The sequence below is a fragment of the Cyprinodon tularosa genome, unplaced genomic scaffold, assembly GCF_016077235.1.
Source record: "Cyprinodon tularosa strain WSP-4 unplaced genomic scaffold, ASM1607723v1 ctg301, whole genome shotgun sequence".
Lineage (NCBI taxonomy): Eukaryota > Metazoa > Chordata > Actinopteri > Cyprinodontiformes > Cyprinodontidae > Cyprinodon > Cyprinodon tularosa.
In genome coordinates this window covers 120,866-143,615 of record NW_024039010.1, presented here as the reverse complement: position 1 = coordinate 143,615, position 22,750 = coordinate 120,866, and the positions used below count along the sequence as shown (strand labels likewise).

Below are 22,750 nucleotides of genomic sequence, written 5' to 3'. Positions count from 1 at the left end.
TCAGATAGCGGTGAGGCTCTTCCTCCATCCTAAAGCCAACGTTGGTCTCACCTAGTTCTGATGCTTTCTGTGTTTAAAACAAAGGCAGAGGTAATGAAAAACGACTCGAGCGGCAGTTGATGTCATCCACTTGTTCACTTACTCTCTGCCGGACTGCTTTGAGGACATTTTTGATGGCAGTCGATCATTTTGCCTTTTACTCGGCGTCTTGATGCTGCAGTCGGCAAAGGAGTCTGAGCAGAAGAGAGTTTCTGTGGTGAGCATCTGTTCCTGCATTTTAGTTTGTCATGTCTAACAAGGAAGGAGCCACTGTGGTTCCATGGAGAGCTGCGATACCGAATCACTGAGCTCCTTCAGTCTGTTTATTTATTCCTCATTTGGTTTTTAGGTGCATCACTGGACTCTAACAAGTTAACAAAGAGAAGACGCATCTTTACAGTTTGATAATTATGGAGTAAAATTTTGTTCCATAATTGTTGCAAGAAAAAAATGAAAATTTGAAAACTTTTTTTTAGAGTAACAGTTGTTTTCTCATATATTATTTAATATTTTATCTTTATTTTTAACGTTTTTGTTTCAGGTTCTCCGATTGAGTTTTACGAATCGCATTCTTTACAAATTGTGTTTTACAGCCACATTGTCCTCACTTAAAGCCCCATATGAGCACTTCTTCTTGGCCAATAAAATGTTGATGCTAACATCAAAGAGACCAATAGGAAAGCATCTTTGATCCAGACTGAAGCCTGAACACCAGAGACAAAGAGAATGTGATCTGGAAAACACAAAGACTGCTCTTCAGAAAACTTCACTTAAGAAACAGAATTTAGAATAAAAATGTAAAACATAAAATCTGTAAAAAAAAAATAAATAAATAAATAAAAATTCATTTAGCAGCACCTAGAGGCAGAGACTGTGTCAGCCATTTTTCAAAAGCAGCAGCCAGATTCCACTTTTGGCTTTCACGGTTTCAAAGTTTCATTTCTAAATTGCTTTTTTTTTCTCCTTTCCATTTAGATAACATGTTCTTTAAGACAATAATGGAACAGACTTCCCCCCATAGATGGATAGTACGCTGGAGAAAAGTGAAATACAAACCAGAGTTTCTGGAGGAGGAACTCTCACTCTGAATTGGTTTCTTCAGTAGCGCCTCCTTCCTCCTCAGACCTGCCATGCACCACAGTGGCTGCAGGGAAATGTAATGAGATCAGATTTGATTTAAAGGCAGCTAATCAATCTGTTAACATGTTTGACTTCTGCTCCAGTTTTCTGGTTGATTATTTAACGCTAGCATCTTTAGTAGCTTTGGAAGGTTTCCACTCTGAACCTTTCAGGTATGTGAAGAAGGGAAGACGTCCCAGATAAACTCTCACTTTAGCAGAATCTGGGATTTTTTTCTTTGGACAGATGTGACCGAGGGAGAAAAAATCTATATCTTGATGAGTCACTTTTTTCTTGGATTGAGGAGGCAAAAGAGACAATTTGTCAATGGAACAAGACAATTTACATTTAAAACAAGAAAAAACTATTGCATTGTCTTATTTCAAGTGCATGTTATCTAATTATCTTATTTTAAGAGTAAAAATCCTCATTCCATTGGCAAACTTTAATTTACCTACTCAGATTAAGGGTAAATACACTTAATTTAAGACATTTTTTTTCTTATTTCCAGTTTTTCCAGTGTACCCAGCATAATAGAGAGAGGGGGGGGGGGGGGTTGATTTTAGCTGGTTTAGAGGAACAAAGGCCACCAGAACCTTTGAAATAAAAAAGGAACTCGAAGTACCGCTCCAAACCTATCGAGTCTCTGTGGGTCATCCTCCCACAGACGGGGGAGGAGGGGGGAGTTCTCTAGCTTCCTGCACCTCCATGATGGAAGAGGTCAACCTGTGAGGTGGCTACACAAAGCCGTGATATGCTGGCTGCAGTTTGGACATTTTTACTCAGGGGTTTACTCACTGATCTCTGTTTATTCAGTGGATTGCTGATTGCCTGTTGGTAGTACAGGGTGGAGTGAAGCCACCGGCTGCCATATTGGTACTCCCTAGTTAGACCTGTCGCAATGTAAACAATACGTGTGCTACAGCATCAAACAATGATGACGATCATTTTTAGGGGGATTAAGACTTTTTAAAATAAAGATAAATACATTATTCGGACACACACTGGCGGTTTCATAGCATAAGTAGATTACTTTAAGTTATGATAAAAAATAGGCACATCACATTACAGTAATTATGAAGTCAATGAAGTCTATAAATCCTGTAATATAACATATTATATAAATCAATCACAATAAAATTAATGTTAATGGAGCATAATAATACAGTCCTGCCAAAAGTGCTGAATTGATGATGTAGATGTAATATACATGTATTGATGACGTTGTAGTAATTACATAAAACATAATTTCAAGATTTTACATCACTGAATTACAAGTACATGTCTGTTAATGCTATATTATTTACTCTACTTTCTATTTTCTAACATTAGACATGTATTCGAGTCAGTCAGAGATAGCCAGACTAATGTTACGCTACATAATATACTATAGGATACATCAGCGTATAGATGGATTTTCTTGGGGAACACACGTTTTTGCAGCCAAATGCTCCACACGTAAGCATTTTTATGGTGCGTCTCGATGGGAGTGGGGAGTACCAATATGGCGGCCTGTGGCTATACTATTTTCAGGCTACCAGCAGTCCAGTGAATAAATAGAGATCAGCGGGTTGACTCCATTTTTGTAGCCAGTGGTCTCGACATTCATGGCTGCATTGCTTTACATTGTTATACAAGCTGTACGCTAATGACGTCACATTATCCAATGAAAAGATTTCTTCCAAAAATTGATTGGTAAGAATAGATCCATCATTCTAACAGTTGAAGAGGCCAAACTTATGAACCAGGACAGTGACGCTAAACACAGCAGGATTTCAATTCAGTTTATTTCTATAGCGCCAATTCACAACACATGTCATCTCAAGGCACTTTGCAATTCATAAGACAATATCGTCAAATTGATTCAAAGTTTTCTAACTAAGGAAATCCAGTTGATTGCATTGACTCAAATGCAATCCCTCACACCAAGCATGCTTTTAGCGACAGTGGAGAGGAAAAACTCTTAACAGGAGAAACCTAAAGTGATTTCACCTCGTTTCATCCTCCCATCAAACCAACATGGCATTGCTTTTCCCCCACTGTTTTTACACCCTGATCCTCTCCAGCTGACTCTTTAGCAGAGTTTGGATCAGTGCTGTTAGATATGTCCAAACCTCTGCAGCCATGATGATGAAATTAAGCTTTACTGGCATAAATAAACAAACCCAGCTCATATAATAAAGTCATTTAACAGCCTTCTCTTTGGGGTAAAAACACAAAATAAAAAAAACATTTAAAATGCATAGCCTACTTTTGACTTATTTTCCTGAGAAAGAGTTGCAGGATTTCTTATCTTTAAAGTCGTAGGGAAACGGCCCCAACCGTTGAATGTCCACATTCTGAGTGGACTTTACACGCGTGAATAAAGCGAATGTGATTGGTAGTTTATCAAGGGGGCAGGATTGTTGAGGTGGAAGGTTCGCAAGCATGTTTGGTTATGGCTGGTTTGTCAGAAGCATCTTGCTGACCAGTTAGCAACTTAGTGCTAGTAGGTTCCCAATGGGAAATTCCATTGGGACCAAGTAGCTCTAAATTGGTGACTTAGAATCGACACTGTCAAGGAACGCTATGGACAGAGGAAACATGCAAGAGGAGGAGAGTTTAGTGTCGGAGGTCGAGGATGAGTCTCCTCCTTTATCCATTTTTTATTTAGAGGAAAGCGGGGACAAATATGTTGTGGAAGAGGACGCCAGGGCGGCAGAAGCTTGGTTTGGTGTAGAAGGCTTCCAGCCGTACATGTTTGAGCCCTTTCCTCGCAACGCTGCCAGTTCTGTTAGCTCTACGCCTGCTGAAGACACAGACGTCCATCCCCGTGAACACTGGGACGGAACTCAATGGGAAAGGAAATGATTCTGATTTCAACTGTTGCGTATATTAGCTGCGACATATTAATCAAGATGCTGTGAGCGAAAACATTTGATTGACAGATGACCGTTGATATATGATTGGACGAATTTAGGTGTTCAGGCTGACGTATAACTAACTGGCCTGCATAAGATAACGGGGGAAAAAAACACTGATTTTAGGACAGGATTTATTTATTTTTTTCAAATAGAAATTTTCTAACTTTTGGGACAATATGGTCTGATAAAGATTACATTTACATACATGTTTAAGCCAGAATTATTTGAAAGTTAAAATTGACTTCCCTACGACTTTAAAGATCAGGAAGCAGCTTCTTACCGGCTGTGAACGCGTCATCAGGTTCTGGCTTTGTTGCCTCAGCAAACTCTTTCCATCCATGTCCTCCAGCTCATCATCGTCCATCTTAACCTCCTCATGTCTCTCCAGTTCCTTTTGTCAAAAATATCCAGGCTTATTTGTAATCTTTTCATTCTAAACTTGTTTCTTAAAAGCTTTTTTGGATTTTATTTTTTCCTCACCTGTGCCCTCAGCTGTTGAAATTTATCCCAAAACTTCAGCAGTCCCCTAAAAACTGAAATCTTCATTTGCACAAAGAAAGCATGAATTATAAGATATTTTATTTTTCTACTGTGTTCAAACACAAGAGGAAACGGTACCTGTGCCTCTCTGAAGATGTAAGGGCCGGGCTGCTGCCGCTGCTCCAGGATGCGCTGTGCCTGATCAGGAAGGATGTCTATCTGGAGACTGGGGGCCATGGAGGAGTTGATGAAGCAGCTGATTATTGTGGAAATCTTCTGCTGGATGATGCCCAGATCGCTGTGCGAATGATAGAGGTCCTGTATTCAGATGATAAACAAAGCATCAAGTGATGAAATCTATATACACACTTAAAAAAAAAAAAACCTTTGATATCTGGAAGGTACGTGGGCCGTGGAAAATAAAGCAAGAGACTGGATCAAGTTTACCTTGTATCTCTGTGCCTCCACCCAGAAACATACGTCATTTTTCAGAAAGTTTCCTTTCAGGGAGACAAAGTGCTGGAACTGGCTGCAGGTGGACGGGTGCAGAAGAGCTCTCCGAAACAGCATGATCTTTATGGTGGAGGTCCACCAGAGCCCAGGCTGCAGACAGGCAGCAGGTAGAGACCATGAAGATATTTTCTGCTGTGGAAAGCTAATATAGTTAGCAATAAAGATCTTTTATTAATGTCGCTGCTAAAACATGGACCAACGTCTCATGGCTGCTGATTAGGAAATGCTTTATTTATAATTGATCATACACTGCAAAAACTGATCTGAAATAAGTTAATTAAATGTTAAAATTAGTGCATTTTCCCTTCAATTGCGGTAAATAAGTTTATCTCCCAATGGGATCAGTGTGTTTGTCCTAAAAATCCGATAATTAGACACTAAGGGCTTGAAAATAAGAAAGCAAAGGTTGTCCTTTAAAATCATTTTACTGATTTGGTAAATTGTTAAAGAAAAAATAGATTTCAAGAGAAATTTAAATATTGATTTTAGCAGGATAATATCTGATTTTTTCTTACCTTCAAAACTGCTTTACTTGCTTTCCTTCGGTGGACTGAAAACCTTTCGGCCGTTTGCAGCTACCACACAGAAACATAAAGGAGTCAGAAATGCAGATTTCTAAATGTCCCTCTGGTTTCCTCTCCGGCTGGAATCGCCTCCCTTTCACCTCCGCTCTCTGATGTTCCTCTGCCTCCCGTCTGCTCTGCTCTCTACCCTCCAACCTCCTTTCACTTCTCAGACATCTTTTCCATCCTTACACTCACCTCCCTTTCCAGAGTGTAAACTTGGAAAGGGAGATGAAGTGTTAAACTTCATCTACCTTTAATTACCTAACGAGAGGATCTGTGTCTCTACGGCTTGTAAACTTGATAACATAATGAGGCAGAGCAGCAGAATCTGCGGTTTATGTGTTTCCGCATAAGTGAACAGCAGGCCAGCGACGGCTTATAGTGTCTGATCCTTTCCTGTGTCTGTTAGAGACGTTTTACAGCCAGAATCAGCCTGAATAAATGAATATCTCAAACATATTTAATATAATTACTAAAGACACCAACCAGGCATCTAATGAATCCCTGAAACACAGCTGAAGATAACGTCACGGCGCAATGAAAAGACTTGACTTTTTCCACCGATAACAACAACTACTGTTTTTTTTTGCAGGTAATATTACAAATGAGTCATCATGGTGAGTCTAACAGTGGGAACCTCTACAATTCTGTTTATAGAGCCCAGATTCGCAGCACAGACAGGCTGGTTGAAAGTTTTTATCAATGGAAAACCAGCTGACTGCATCCAGTCAGTGAGTTTCCAGGATTCAGTCCTCCTGGAAGAGCATCTGATGACACCAGATATAAAGCCCCTGTAACACCTTCACAATTTAGATCTGATAATGCCTGACGTTCCTTCTTTCATCTGAGGAATATTGCAAAAATGAGAAATCTCCTGTCCAGGGGTGATGCTGAGAAACTAGTCCATGCATTTGTTACTTCAAGGCTGGACTATTGTAATTCTTTACTATCAGGAAGTCCACAAACTGTAGTTAAAAGCCTTCAGCTGATCCAAAATGCTGCAGCCAGAGTTCTGATGAAAATTAAAAAGAGAGATCATATCTCTCCTATCCTGGCTTCTCTTCATTGGCTTCCTGTTAAATCCGGAATAGAATTTAAAATCCTCCTTCTCACATATAAAGCCTTAAATGGCCAAGCTCCATCTTATATCAGAGATCTGATTGTTCCTTATGTTCCTAACAGAGCACTTCGCTCTCAATCTGCAGGTTTACTAGTGGTTCCTAGAATTTCTAAAAATAGAATGGGAGGCAGATCTTTTAGTTATCAGGCTCCTCTCCTGTGGAACCAACTACCAGTTTTAGTCCGTGAGGCAGACACCCTGTCTACTTTTAAGGCTAGGCTTAAAACTTTCCTTTTTGATAAAGCTTATAGTTAGAGTGACTCAGGTTATACTGAGATATCTATATATAGTTATGCTGCAATAGACTTAAACTGCAGGAGGACATAGGGACCCTTTTCATCATTCTCTCTCTATTCTCCTACCCTGCAGAATCTGTTAGTTTAATCTCTAAACACTATGCTCTCTCTCTGCTTTTCATCTGGTCTGTTCCTGTTTGGCTGTGACTCCATCCTGCAGAGAAATATCAGCTGTGCTGCTGCCATCAACACCTTTGTTTATAGATGCTGGAGATCGGCCTGTTTTTCAGTGTAGTCCTGTTTCTCTGACCATGACTAGCTGGATGTGCTCTCTTCGTCCTCTGACATGGGAGCTGGCTCGGAGCTCGTCTGCCTGGCTGTGTGTTTCCTGGATGGGGCCGCCTTTTCCAGCTGCTTTCTGTATCTCTGCTTCTGTCTCCTTGAACCCCAGTCGGCCTCGGCAGATGGCCGCTCACACTGAGCCTGGTTCTGCTGGAGGTTTCTTCCTGTTCAAAGGGAGTTTTTCCTCCCCACCGTCACTACAAGCATGCTTAGTATGAGGGATTGCATTCAAGTCAATGAGTCGATGCAATCAACTGGTTTTCCTTGGATAGAAAACTTTGAATGATGATCTGGTGAACTGTAGAGTGACATGTTGTGAACCGGCACTATAGAAATACACTGAATTGAATTGAATCTCTGCAGCTCCTGCTTCTTGGCTTTACATTCTACTTTATGTTGCTCTATCATATCTAATATATCAAGGTTTTAGACAGAGGGTGAGAATAGAGGTTTGTAACACCATGCCCCCCCTTTTTTAAACTTATCTTGAAACCATTGGACTGAATGTCAAATGAAAACAAAAAAAAACACCAAATGTTTTCAGTCATAAACTAAAGCACATAAACATCAGCTAAACTCACTAATGATAACAATGAAAAAGGCTAAAGCACAAAATAAAAAGTAAAAGTGTTTCTAGTTTAAGCATTGACGGGGTGGGTACTAAAGGTCAGAGCGCCACCCAGTGGTGGATCAGTTCAGGATCAGCAGCACATTATGAATAAGGTGCTTTTCTCATTAAAGCTGCCTGAACTCTGTGTGTTTGACTTCATTTTCTATCAGCAGTTAATGTAAGACGTTTAGCACTCTTTCAATAAATCAAAGTGTGAGGATTCGTGATGATCACCTTTTCCTTCTGTTTCTGGCGCTCTCTGAACTCTTCAGTAGACAGGAACAGAGGCATCCATCGCTCCTCGATGTGATTCCTGATTATTTCCTGGATCCCCACCACCACCGGGTCAGAGAAGCGTCCTTCCTTCATGCGCTCCAGTCCACCCACCCAGTGCAGTATCTGCTCAGCAAGAGAAGATGACAGAGACACAAGAGATGGAACGAAAAACACAAATCATAAAAAAAAAAAAAAAAAAGCCTGCCTGCAGAAAACGTTTCCCTCCCTTCCTTCTGCTGCATCCGGCATTTTTCCCACAAGCTTTTCATCCTTCAGATTTCTCTGTTTCTTATATCTTTCTGACGTTTTTCTTTTTATTTGAAAAGTGCACAGCTGCGCCTGCCCTCATTTACTCTCATAAGGCTTTTGAAAGGAGAACCAGTAAGGGAGTGGGAAGCAGGGAGATGAAAGAGGGGCATTATGTGACTGAATGAGTGAAAGGCCAAAGCATTAATATGAGGTGCCCCCAGGGACATAAATCAGAATTAACTTGCATATACACATATTAAATTACACTCTTCCATATAATATACTGAAAACCTCACACAAACACTAGTAAAAAGCTCTCACATAAACTAGTGAAAACATTTACCTCTTATATAATCTACTCAAAAGCTCTCATACAAAGTAGTGAGAACTGTTCATATAAACTGGTGAAAAGCTTTACCTTTCATACACACTACTAGAAAGCTTTCATATACACTATTAAAAAGCTCTCATATACACTACTAGAACACTCTCATATACACTATTAGAAAGCTCTCATATACACTATTAGAAAGCTCTCATATACACTATTAGAAAGCTCTCATATACACTACTAGAAAGCTCTCATATACACTATTAGAAAGCTCTCATATACACTACTAGAAGGCTCTCATATACACTACTAGAACGCTCTCATATACACTATTAGAATGCTCTCATATACACTATTAGAAAGCTCTCATATACACAATTAGAAGGCTCTCATATACACTATTAGAACGCTCTCATATACACTATTAGAAAGCTCTCATATACACTACTAGAAGGCTCTCATATACACTACTAGAACGCTCTCATATACACTATTAGAAAGCTCTCATATACACAATTAGAAGGCTCTCATATACACTATTAGAACGCTCTCATATACACTATTAGAACGCTCTCATATACACTACTAGAAAGCTCTTATATACACTATTAGAAAGCTCTCATATACACTACTAGAAAGCTCTCATATACACTATTAGAACGCTCTCATATACACTACTAGAAAGCTCTTATATACACTATTAGAAAGCTCTCATATACACTACTAGAAAGCTCTCATATACACTATTAGAACGCTCTCATATACACTACTAGAAGGCTCTCATATACACTACTAGAACGCTCTCATACACGCTACTAGAAAGCTCTCAAACACACTACTGGAAAGCTTTCATACACACTATTAGAAAGCTAAAATATATGGTCCCCCTCCTTTAATTTAGCCAAACATTGCTCAAATATCACCGAATCCAGATGGTTTGTTGTTGATGAAGAGAGGAATAAACACAGTTTAAGATTTGCAGCTAAATTAATTTGTTTCCATATTATGGAACTGCTATCAGGCACTTCCCATCATCTTATATCAGTAATAAAAAATTATAAATACAAATTTGATATTTGGTGACTTGACTTTTATTTCTGTCAGGCTGAAGTGAAAAAACTTGGAAAGAGACTGATTCTCTTGGCGTTTAAAATAACAACACAAAACAGCATAAGAAAACCGCATTTTTTATTTTTATTTTACAATTTTGTAAACAACAGCGGCTGATTAAACTAAATGTCTCAACCTTGTATAATTTTACGACTTTTTATTTAACTAAGAAATGATCCGAAAGGCCTGGGAAATGATCAGATCCGCTTATGTGGCTGCAATGCGCGGCCCGCTCCCGACACAGGTGGAACAGATTTTTCACATGGGAACAGAATTTCGCACAACACCGGAAAAGGATCTCTGTTGAAGCAAAAACATAAAAAATAAAGTCGAGTAATGCCCATGCTTCTGTGAGTTGTTTAGCGGATAGCTGAGCATGGATCAATAATTTTATTTGATACAATTTCGGCCGGAGATAGCACAAAATGTACGGAGCTAGCCAGAATGACCTCCGTTTAAAACAACTTGCGGTGTAATGACGGTCCTTCCTGTTTCACTGAAACACCTTCCGTTTCAACTGAAATCCGCTAATAGCTTTTCAGTAGTGTGTATGAGAGCTTTCTAGTAGCGTGTATGAGAGCCTTCTAGTAGTGTATATGAGAGCTTTCTAGTAGCATGTATGAGAGCTTTCTAGTAGCGTGTATGAGAGCGTTCTAGTAGTGTATATGAGAGCGTTCTAGCAGTGTATATGAGTGCTTTCTAGTAGTGTATATGAGAGCTTTCTAATAGTGTATATGAGAGCGTTCTAGTAGTGTATATGAGAGCTTTCTAATAGTGTATATGAGAGCGTTCTAATAGTGTATATGAGAGCATTCTAGTAGTGTATACGAGAGCTTTCTAATAGTGTATATGAGAGCGTTCTAATAGTGTATATGAGAGCGTTCTAATAGTGTATATGAGAGCGTTCTAATAGTGTATATGAGAGCGTTCTAATAGTGTATATGAGAGCGTTCTAATAGTGTATATGAGAGCGTTCTAATAGTGTATATGAGAGCGTTCTAATAGTGTATATGAGAGCGTTCTAATAGTGTATATGAGAGCGTTCTAATAGTGTATATGAGAGCGTTCTAATAGTGTATATGAGAGCATTCTAGTAGTGTATATGAGAGCTTTCTAATAGTGTATATGAGAGCGTTCTAATAGTGTATATGAGAGCGTTCTAATAGTGTATATGAGAGCGTTCTAATAGTGTATATGAGAGCTTTCTAATAGTGTATATGAGAGCTTTCTAGTAGTGTATATGAGAGCTTTCTAGTAGTGTATATGAGAGCTTTCTAATAGTGTATATGAGAGCTTTCTAATTGTGTATATGAGAGCGTTCTAGTAGTGTATATGAGAGCTTTTTAATAGTGTATATGAAAGCTTTCTAGTAGTGTGTATGAAAGGTAAAGCTTTTCACCGGTTTATATGAACAGTTCTCACTACTTTGTATGAGAGCTTTTGAGTAGATTATATAAGAGGTAAATGTTTTCACTAGTTTATGTGAGAGCTTTTTACTAGTGTTTGTGTGAGGTTTTCAGTATATTATATGGAAGAGTGTAATTTAATATGTGTATATGCAAGTTAATTCTGATTTATGTCCCTGGGGGCACCTCATACATTAAAGCTGTCAGTCTCTCTACATCGCACACAGAAAAGAACCGACAGTTCGATGTAAGAACAGCTGTCAGAGCCAACCCCCTACAGAGTCAGAAGCATTAGAGGTGGCTTTCTAATTCTAAAGCTATTTTAATAATTGCTTTGGATGCTTTTATAGGATGACGCTAACAAATCACAAACATCTTGCTCCACAGTTTCAACACAAGTATTTTGTTTTTGTTGAATAAAGCAGAGTAAATCCCTGTGAGGTGAAGTCATTGATTTGGAGCCGATGTTAAACAGTCGACGGGATAAAAACCCTGAAAGCTGCAGAGAATAGCTATCATCAAATAACACCGGTTACCAAGGAAAAGTGGCTGGAGCTCAGTTAATCTCATTTAATTTCTAACCAGATTGTGTTGTTGATTTAGCTGCAGTACTGTGAGATGCCAGAAGAGGGAGACAGAGAACAGAGGAGAGACTATCAGCCTCTACTTACTAAATCTGGTACCTAAATTAAAGATCTATTTGTGTCAATCAGTCTGATTCCCTTCCCTTTAACTTAAATTAGTGGTTTATAAAAATTTTTGAATGAATAAAACCGTTGTCACCTACATATTCCTGTTGCTCTGCTGTAGCAGGGCTATCTGGGCCAAAGAAGTAGTTTTTGTTGAGGTACTTGAAGGCAATCTGAGATAACCTCTCCTTTCTGTAGGCCTTGTCCTTCTTGGAAGTCTTCCTGAAGCGTTCCAGGTCCAACCAACACATCAAATGGATGCTAAAAACGAAAAAAACTCATTTAACTTCCAAACATCTCATATCATCCCACTGCTCGCCGCTTCTCTTACCTTGCATCATGTTTCTGTAAGAAAGCCATGAAGTGTCCGACCTCATCACGCAGGCCGAGTATAGAGGTTAAACGATAACGGCGGGGAGCGGAAGGAGGAACAGATGGAGGAGCAAACATGGACTCCCACTGCTGCACATGAGGAAGAGACTGAGGAGACAGATGGAGGAAAAGTTTCAGTCGGCGTCTGGAATAAATTCAGCTCTAAAGAACAGATGAATCTGTTAAGAGTCTTTATTTGGTTGTTTTAAAATTATAAATACTAAAGTTCACTATGAGGAAAAAAAAAAGCAGATTTATACAGTCGTTTGAATGAAATATGTAAACAAAAAGTATAACCTTTGTTCTATAAACATGTTTATCATACAGTTTATTCCTATTTTTAAATAAACCAGCTCCTGTTTCTGTTTAAATTTCTACTTTTTACCTCTAGCTTTGTTGTTGTTTTCTCCTTTTAGAGATGTTTTTCCCCTCTTCTGCTGTTGAGCTTAACTTTTAAAATGTGTTTGCTTCATATTATCTAGCGCAGGGATCTTCAACCTTTAAATAGCATTTTAGCACCTAATCCAGCTTAAAGCTCTTTTTAGAGCTGCAAATTAATTAATGAATTACCATTTTAAAAAGAATTAATATTGTCTACCATTGAACCACCATTTTATTTCTGTTTTAAAATAAAGAATAAAAACAAGAAAAATTATGCAAAAACATGTTTTTGACCTAATGCTTGCAGACCTGTTTGAGCTGCTGCACCGACGCCTCGTAAAGCTTCTGGAGTTCTCTGTACGCGGGGCTGTCGACGCAGCGCACCTCTTCCTGCACACACACCTGGACACAAACACAGGAACTATTTAGCCAACCTGGTTGGGTGACATTCAGGTACCTGATTTTGTTATTTCTTTTTTTTCCCAGATTTTTTGTTATTTTTCTTTATATATATATATATATATATACATATATATTTATTTATTTATTTTTTTGTGTGTGCAAATTTCTGTTTTCAGATTGAGATTGGCTAACTATATTCTTTTGAAAACATATTACAGACTGCATTCTCTTTACCTAAACCTCAATATAAAATGATCTCTCTTGACGTGCACTTCGGCCAATAAAAATGTGTCTAACATCCATGTACACCAATAGAAATGAGTCTTCACTCTTCTCTCCAGAGGAAAACCCTCCCAGTGAAAAGAATATGATCTGTAAAATGCAATTATTTCTATTTTAAATGCAAAATCTGTAAAATAATGAATAAAGAAAATATTAAGAAAGAAAAAAAAACGTGACAAACTTCCCTCCATAGCTTCTTTGCAGCTCATCTCATGTCGCCTTCTAAACTGGGAAAAAATTGAACTCTAGATAAGTTATTTTTTTCTTAAAATAACTGCATATCTTCTTGGATAGAGGATGTAAAACAGACATTTTGCCAATGGAACAAGACAATTTACATCTAAAATAAGAAAACAATTGCATCGTCTTATTTCAAGTGCATTTTATCTAATTATCTTAGTTTAAGAGTAAAAATACTCGTTCTAGTCGAAAACTATCTCATTTACCTATTAAGGGTATATACACTTAATTTAAGAAATTTTTACTTCTTTCTAGATAGTTTTTTAAGTGTATGTTCCTTAATCCTGATGATTTTGTTTTTAACTAGCGAGGTTTTCATGGATACGCTTGGTTAACAGTATGTTTATAATAAATTAAACACTATTTAGGTGAATTTTAGTTAATAAATGGTTGCAGACTATATTTTAACTTTTTTGAACTCACTTGCCACACTTTGTACATATTTTAATTATAATAAACATAAAAATAATCTTTATTCTTCATTATTTCTGCATTAATTTGTTTCTTAAAAGTGCAGTAGGAGATCTTTTCTGACCCATTTTTTTACCATGAGGCTTGAAGATCTCCCCACAGCCATGCAGCAAGCAGTGAAATAGAAGGTCTGTAGGTCATGTTACCTAGTTCAAAGCCATGCATGTCGTTCATCTAAACATTTTGTCAGATTAGCTCTATACGGTACAAATTATGATTCCCGTGCTATTTTTGTAAGTTATCAAAATGCGATCAGCCAGCAACTACCCAGCTCAACACCTACAAAGCAAGGACTTTTTAAGCTCCCTCCACCTCCACCCCTGTCTGCTATTCTGGCTTCACTTTACGGGTACGATAAGTAATTACGGTATGTTAGAGTAAACATGACTTTGACCATCAAAGCCCATGCTGTCAATGCTTTAGCCACTGTTATGTTGTCGTTAGCTCGTGTTGCCAGCACTCGGTCTCTGCTTTTTTCGTTCTCGATCTCGGAAACATCCGAACACCTCAACAGGCAGCATGAGCGTTCATGTGTTTTGAGGGGTGGTCTGAAGGGAGAGGCATGGTTGTGTATGTTTAAAAATACAGCTTGCTGGAACCGTTTTTCCAAGATCTCCTACGGCACCTTTAATTAAACACATTGAGGTTTAGATTTTTCCTGTAAACCAAGCTAAAAGCTCTAATAACCTAAACTTAAATGCCAAAAAACCCGTTTCGATGTTGTGATTGTTTGTTTTGATACACCTGCTGGAGCGTTTTTTTGTCCCCCTCCATCAGCAGCGTCCACGGCTCCAGAAGGATGTCCAGTGCGTGTTCCTCCACCTCATCAAACAGCTCCTCAAAAGCAGGCTGCAGTCTGTTGTACACCGCCCTCCCGATTTCTGGGGGAACATTAATGCTCCTCCTGGCATAGCTAATAATGTACGTGGAGTAAAGGAGCTGGGGAGGAGAAGAAATGAGGAAACCTTTTGCAAGTGAGAAACATTTTTCTGCAAAACCACAATCGCTTTCTTCATCAGCGTCGCTCTCTGCTTTTACAATACCACGTCCTCTCATCAGAGCTGCCATCACACCACATGAATGTCGCTCGTTTAACCCTCCTGGCCACGGCACAATGGAAACACCACTATATGTAATCCCTCTGGTGAACTAAAAATCAACTAAGAAACGTTTTCAGGGTGATGTGTTCTGGACCGAAACGTTCTTCGTTTGTCTGTGGTCCCAGTATGGTGCAGCACAATGGTTCTGGGTGACTGAGCTGGCCCAAAAGTGTGGGTGGAACTCATTTGTTTTTATGAGAAATACAATTTCTCCACCTAAAGCAGGAGGGGTAAAAGGGCAGAGAGGGTAATGGTGGCGGGGAGGCTCAGTATATTGGCCTAACAGGGATGGAAAATAAGCTTCTGTGTAAACGTAACCAGACGCTGGTTTTATTGGCCTCTGATGTAGAACAGAAACCTTTCATCTGAATGGACAGCTGACCTGTGCCTCTCTCTGCTCTCTGTAGGGGTCCCGTTCATCCTGGTGGAAGAGTTCATGGTACTGCTGTAGGTCTATGCAGAAGTAAACTGCATTTAGCCAGAGCTAAAACCAAACACAGACAGCAAAGGTCACATTATGAGACTTTTTTCCTTTATGCAACATCAGCAACAATTAAATATTCATAGCAATCGAACTGTTTATCCACCATAATAGAATTTAACAACTTTACTTTGGATGTTGTACATTAGGAGCCTTACGCCCCATTTAATCTCCCCTTTGAAAACTGATCCATGCCTAGCTCGGCTCCTTACGACTATTTAAAAAACCACTCTAGCACGGTTCTTCGCCACCTACTGACAATCTATGGTACTACTGCTCCCTAGAGGTAAAAAAGCAAATCAACATGGCGACGCCCACAACATTCAGGGAGTTTGGTTATAATTGTGATATTTCGTGAGTCATGCAAGTAATCCAAGCTGCAGGCACCAAAATAATAAAATAAAACATATTTTGCCTGCAGGTTTCGAGGTTTTAAGTTAATCTAGGCGTTAATAGGGGAGTGATCATAGCACTCTAAACAGGAAGAAACCTCCAGCAGAACCGGGATCGGTGTGAGCGGCCATCTGCTGAGGCTGACTGGGGTTCAAGGAGACAGAAGCAAAAGAAATAGGAATATTTTCTATTTCAGAAAAGGTAATAATAAAGTCTATAGGTGCCTCTGTCTTGGACAGAAACTGTTAGATGAGCTCTGGGCCAGTTTTCATGCCAAAAAGGGACTTAATGAACAACAAATGAAGGAGAGCAGATCCAGCCAGTCACAGTCAGAGAAACAGGACTACACTGATTGGCCGAATTTAGGTGTTCAGGCTGACGTTTAACTAATTGTCCTGCATAAGATAAGGAAAGAAACCCACAGCTTACAGGATAAAAGAAAAAAAATTATATAAAAATAATAAACATTTTCTAAATTTTGGGACAATATCGCCTGATAAAGGGTACATTTATATAGATGTTTAAGCCAGATTGAATTGACATTTAAATATGACTTCCCTACGACTTTCACAGGAAGCCAAAGATTGACTGAGGGAGTAACGAATGGGGCCATGAACCCTCAAATCTTGGTGAAAACCCTGAAGATGGTCTTTGGCATCTGAACACCTGTCAGCTGACAGAAGATTCCTAAAGTTAGCAATAGTTTCCATGTGTGGAGCTTTGTTTCTGCAAACATGAATAAAAATCTTATCTTGAAAGGAGTCAGTGTTCTACTTTAGGAACAAACTAAAATCATAAAGGTGTTATTTATATCTTTACATTATTGCTGCCTATATTCTTATTCTTATAAATAATAATAATTATTTATAAGAATAATAATTATTTCTATACCATCTAAATTACAGCAGGATGCATCCACAGTAAAACCACTGGTGAGTAAAATATCCTAAGGTTTTTGTTTGTACCTGGTTTCCAGCTTGTTCACAGAAGAGTGTGAAATAAAGGCCTGACAGCGACTCAACAAGGAGACACAGCAGCATCCTTTTCATTTCTCCACCTAATGACGAACGACGTGTGGTCGACATCTGACAGAAACACAGAGGAACGCTTTTATTCTAGAAAAGCTTTCGATGCAGTGGTAAACTTCTCTGAACTATGGAGTTAACTTGGTTCCAACACTGTTGCAAAGGACTTGTTTTGTAAATGAAAATAAATAAAATGCAATCCAGAAATAAAAACTTTTCTCTTTCTGACTGAGTTTTAGGAATGTCATTCTTTTCAAATTGTCTTTTACAGATCAGTAAAAAGTCTGCTGGAGGTTAACATTTTTATTGAAGTGAAGAGAATGTGATCTGTAAAATACAAGTCAGTAAGAAAAACATCCCCAAAGCATGATGCTACCACCCCCATGCTTCACAGTAGGGATGGTGTTTTTTAGGATGATACTCATTGTTCTTCCTCCAAACACAGATAGTGGAATCATGACCAAAAAGTTATATTTTGGTCTAATCTGACCACATGACTTTCTCCCATGAATCCTCTGGATCATCCAGATGGTCATTGGCAAACTGAAGACGGGCCTTGACATGTGCTGGTTCAAGCTGGGGAACCTTCTGTCTTACTGTGTTACCAACAGTAACCTTGGAAACGGTGTTTCCAGCTCTTCTCAGTCCATTGACCAGCTCCTCCCATGTAGTTCTGGGCTGATTTCTCACCTTTCTTAGGATCATTGAGACTCCAGGATTCCATGGATCCCCAGTCTGAGGGAGATTAACAGTCATGTTTAGCTTCTATTTTCTAATACTTGCTCCAACAATGCACCTTTTTTTTCACCAAGCTGCTTGGTAATTTCTCTATAGCCTTTTCCAGCCTCATGGAGGTGTACAATTTTGTCTCTAGTGTGTTTGGACAGCTCTTTGGCCTTGGCCATGTTAGTAGATTGATTCTTACTGATTGTATGGGGTGGACAGGTGTCTTTATGCAGCTGACGACTTCAAACAGGTGAATCTAATTTAGGTTAATGAATGAAGCGGAGGTGGACATTTTAAAGACAGACTAACAGGTCTTTGAGGGTCAGGATTCTAGCTGATAGACAGGTGTTTAGATACTTATTTTCCTCTCTGTATAAAAGATGTGAAAAATATGAAAAAGTGAAAACATAAAAAATTAAGAAATGAGAGAAAACAATAAAAAAAAAAAAAAATCAAAATTTTTCAAAGTTTCATTTTTTTTCTACTTCAAATTACAGTTTTTAAAGCATGTTTTTTGTTTGTAACAATGGAACTAAATTCACTCCAAACTGGGGAGCGGCAGCCTAGTGGTTGATCCTGAGGTTCTAAATCTGAGCCCCACTCCCTCAGACTGCCGCTCCCTGAGCAAAGACCCTTAACCCCACTCTGCTCCCCAGGCGCCGCACAATGGCAGCCCACTGCTCCCCAAGGGGATGGGTTAAATGCAGAGTGTGAACTTTCTCCAATGTGAGTTAATACATTTCAATCATTATAAACTTATTAACTGAACATTTTTAAAGTCTGCAGAAATGTGCAAATGAGCTTATACAAGAGAGCAATTCAAGTGTTAATGATTAAAATGAGTAGGTTTATAACCGACTCTCCTGCATACTCTTTACTGTTATAGATAATTAAGATCCTCAGAAATAAAAATGTACAGCATAGAGTTTGTAAGAACAACAGACAGCAAAGAAAAAACATCTAGAGTATTTTTTTCTTCTTTGTTTTTAGACCTACCTGAGTAAAAACAGAAGGAGAGAAAGCAGACAAACACAGATCAGGGTTGAGACTGTCTGCAGATGTAGAGCCCCAGCAGGGCTTCATGCCCGAGAAAGGGAAGCAGCATGTCTCTGTCCCACGTCCCCCATGAACAGACATTGATGTCCAGAACAGAGGAAGCCTGAAGCACAGATGGAGTTAAAGTAGTTCAATGAAGGAAGCCCTTTTAAGGTATAATATTTATACACGTATGTAGTGCAATTCTCATTGCACAAAAATTTACTTTCAAAAATAAATTCTGTGAACCAGACCAGTAGTTGAGGAGGGGCTCCATAAGAAGGGGCTGAACTGAGCGCAGCTTCTCTTCTGTCCAGCAGGGGGAGGTAGTCAGTCCCAATGTGGAGAGCTGCACCACATTCAGGCGTCTGCTGCTGTGCAGATACCAACTCCTCATTACAGCCAAATACCTGGAAACAAACATTACATTTGTCTTTGTTTTACATTTTATTTCAAAAGGTTTGCTTTGACAGAGATAAAAGCTGTTTAAATCAGGTCCTAGTGTTAATGCAGCATTGTTTACCTGTCTTTTCGCTCCGTCTGCTGAATCGCTCTCAGTCTCTCTACATCCATCCACAAATTCAGGAGCTTCTCTGCTGGTCTTCCTTGCAAAAACACCTTGAAGTCATCTAAGCCTGCTCTATTTCCACAGTTACAGCACCAAATCCGAGCACCTGTTTGGGTATTGTCTCTCCTCCCCCTTTCAACTCCTGCTCCATCTATATTTGCTGTTTGTTGGTTTTCTTCTTCGTCTCTCCTGAAGACGTTTGACATTTGACTGTCAGCCTGGTTCTTCAGCAGTTTCTCATCTGCTCTGTGCTTTTCTAATGGACCTGCTGACAGGACAGATAAGGACAAAGAGGAATAAGAAACTGAAGCTCCTTTTATTCCGAAATAATTTGATTCTGGTTTAAAAAAATATATATAAAACTTTTATCAAATACTTAAAAGACATCTTGAGCATAGCCCAGTAGTAGATTCCAGACCCACCTGGTTTAGCTGATTTGTCCTCCAGATAATATGGGCATCTAAGACCCTCAAGAACATTTTTATTGAACCAGTTACTGCAGAAGTTTTGATTCCACTGTAACAAGAGCTTAGAAAGTCTGGAGGGAAAAAAAGGAAGGTTCAGCTGGAACAGAAACTAATCACATGCTCTACTTGCCTGGTTTGGAAACAAACCAACAGTTACTGTTTAATGTGTTTAATGAGTAGAGAGGCGTTTATTCTATGTGCAGCCAGAAACAACTTAAGGGTTTAGTGGTAACAGTATTGAAACAAGCCTCAAATATTAAATAAAACAGTAAAAAATACTGACTATGTCTTCAATAGTAAATGCCTGACAGGTTTAATAAAGGGACACCTGTCACCTGCCATGTTTTTTAATGAGATTCAAAAGCAAAACAAAAGTATAACACCTGTTAAGAATCAATAAAGAAAATAATGGCAAATCTCAGTGCAGGTTTTAAGCCAAAAGCAACATCAGAGGCCAAATAGAGGTTTGCAAAAATACATGAAGGCACCTATCCTGCCTTTGACCTTTTGAGCCAGCCATAATCAGGGATATGTGTTCATCGTCCTTTAAAGTGTATGAAAACAATGTCTATTTGTGCCATTTATTACCTGTATTCATGGTAGAAATCACTCCGAAGGAAAAAGGGAAATCTTTTCTCTTTAATCCACTGAATGCCTTGCTCTCTATCGATGCACTGCAAAGGAGGAGACATTCCTCAGATGATTTCTGTCTAATATCTACGGAAGAAGATTAGGGCCACTGGAAAAAATAAAAAAGTTTACTGATTTTTAAATTTTATTTCAGTTTAATATGGGGAAAAAAGTCAGAATTCTGACTTTAATCTCAGAATTCTGACTTTAATCTCAGAATTCTGACTTTTTTCTCAGAATTCTGACAGATAACAAACATGTTAGCATCAAGCCTCGTCTGTTTTAGAGACTAGCTCTCTTGTTTTAATGACCTTCTGCTCCTCCATTAATGAGGGGACCCCTCGGGCACGTAAAAAGTTGCCTAATTCCGTCATTTTCCACCAATGTGTCAAACAACTCACATCTTTGTCAGTGAAGTCGAGTGCTCCCACATCTCTTCCTTCATGGTGCCCATCTACATTAAGATCCAAAATTCTGAGATTAAAGTCAGAATTCTGAGAAAAAAGCCAGAATTCTGAGATTAAAGTCAGAATTCAGAGGTTAAAGTCAGAATTCTGAGATTAAAGTCAGAATTCTGAGGAAAAAAAAGTCTGAATTCTGAGATTAAAGTCAGAATTCAGAGAAAAAGAATTCTGACTTTAATCTCAGAATTCTGACTTTAATCTCAGAATTCTGAGATTAAAGTCAGAATTCTGAGGAAAAAAAAGTCTGAATTCTGAGATTAAAGTCAGAATTCAGAGAAAAAGAATTCTGACTTTAATCTCAGAATTCTGACTTTTTTCTCAGAATTCTGACTTTAATCTCAGAATTCTGACTTTTTTTCTCAGAATTCTGACTTTTTTCCCATGTTAAACTGAAATAAAATTTAAAAATCAGTTAAGTTGGCCCTAATGCTCTTCCGTAAATTTCATATCTACTTCCAATGGTTTTCTTAAACACACTCTTACTTGGACAGAATAACGGTTGTCCGGTGGCGTCCTGCAAATCGCAGGCAGGTCACCAGAATGCAGCCATGTTTCACAGAGTTTCAGAGCCGCGCTCATCCTCCCGGAGACAATCTGAGCTTCTGGATTAACCACCTCAAAAAGTCCCGATTCCTGATTGTACATCAAAGCCTGTGAGAAAGACTTAGAAAATAAAATGTCATTAGGAGAGTTTTTGCTTTTTAATGCTGAAATCTTTATATTAAATGTAAATTACCGGCAGATTTAAGAACTCATTGAAATAGTAAACCAGCATGCGATCCGATGCCAGAGAGCTCTCCTGTAAAAAGATTACAGTAAATAAAGTTCTAATAAACGCTAAAGTCAGTTGAAATAAAGGGAAACAGAAAAGCGTTACCCACAAGGTTTTCAGCAGTGAGGCAGATTTCTAAGCAGAGAGAAAACCTTATTAGAAACCATCACAAATGTCCTTAAGGGTGAAAAATTAAACATAAGCTCTTACCAGCTGAAGTAACTCCAGACATTGTTCCTACTTTTAAAAAGCAGTCTTCTCGATTTTCTAAAGACAAGCGAAGTAACCTTTAAATTGGGTCTGTAGTTTAACCACAAACATTCCAGGTTGCTATGGACTCATTTTTCAAAAGAGAGTGTTAAAGTTTAACTAGAGTGAGAAGAATCGATGAGTCATGCCTTCAAATGCTAAGGGGGGATACTTCTGGAGGACATAGGGACCCCCATTTCATCATTCTGCTTCATTCTCTCTCTGTTCTCCTATTCTGCAGAATCTGTTAGTTCGATCTCTAACGTTCTGCTCTCTCTGCTTTTCCTCAGAGTAGCTTTGCCTCATCTGTTCCTGTTTGGCTGTGACGTCATCCTGGAAAGAAACATCAGCTGTGCTGCTTCCATCAACACCCTTGTTTATAGATGTTGGAGATTGGCCTGTTTTCCAGTGTGGTCCTGTTTCTCTAACTGTGACTGGCTGGATGGGCTCTCTTCATCCTCTGGCATGGGAGCTGGCTCGGAGCTCATCTGCCTGGCTGTGTGTTTCCTGGACGGGGCCGCCTTTTACAGCTGCTTTTTGTGTCTCTGCTTCTATCTCCTTGAACCCCAGTCGGCCTCGGCAGATGGCCGCTCACACTGAGCCTGGTTCTGCTGGAGGTTTCTTCCTGTTAAAAGGGAGTTTTTCCTCTCCACTGTCGCTACAAGCATGCTTAGTGTGAGGGATTGTATTTGAGTCAATGAGT

The 22,750-nt window shown here is 39.0% G+C and overlaps 1 protein-coding gene across 1 annotated transcript; it reads right to left on the bottom strand.

Moving 5' to 3' along the window:
• Positions 1-138: 138 nt before the first annotated feature.
• LOC119787797 (regulator of G-protein signaling 22) lies at positions 139-22,134 on the bottom strand. Its single transcript, XM_038291838.1, has 23 exons — positions 22,009-22,134; positions 21,908-21,933; positions 21,763-21,825; positions 21,510-21,689; positions 20,521-20,606; positions 19,888-20,003; positions 19,421-19,733; positions 19,152-19,307; positions 18,859-19,021; positions 17,077-17,196; positions 15,620-15,721; positions 14,882-15,076; positions 13,052-13,144; positions 12,321-12,469; positions 12,088-12,250; positions 8,163-8,327; positions 5,570-5,629; positions 4,989-5,144; positions 4,680-4,859; positions 4,542-4,601; positions 4,342-4,452; positions 1,096-1,183; positions 139-233 (listed from the first exon to the last, which is right to left on the bottom strand). Exons 1-23 carry the CDS (start codon positions 22,028-22,030, stop codon positions 139-141), a joined length of 2,862 nt encoding a protein of 953 aa, XP_038147766.1. The 5' UTR covers positions 22,031-22,134.
• Between the last annotated feature and the right edge of the window lie 616 nt (positions 22,135-22,750).

Excerpts from the sequence above, each read along its gene's own strand:
- LOC119787797 (XM_038291838.1), bottom strand. The coding sequence starts at position 22,030 with ATGTCTGGAGTTACTTCAGCTG. Across the intron at positions 20,004-20,520 it reads GATTTCTACCATGAATACAG|ACTTTCTAAGCTCTTGTTAC; the intron begins GTAATAAATGGC and ends TTTTCCCTCCAG. Across the intron at positions 8,328-12,087 it reads CAGCAGAGCAACAGGAATAT|ATACTGCACTGGGTGGGTGG; the intron begins GTAGGTGACAAC and ends CTTGCTGAGCAG.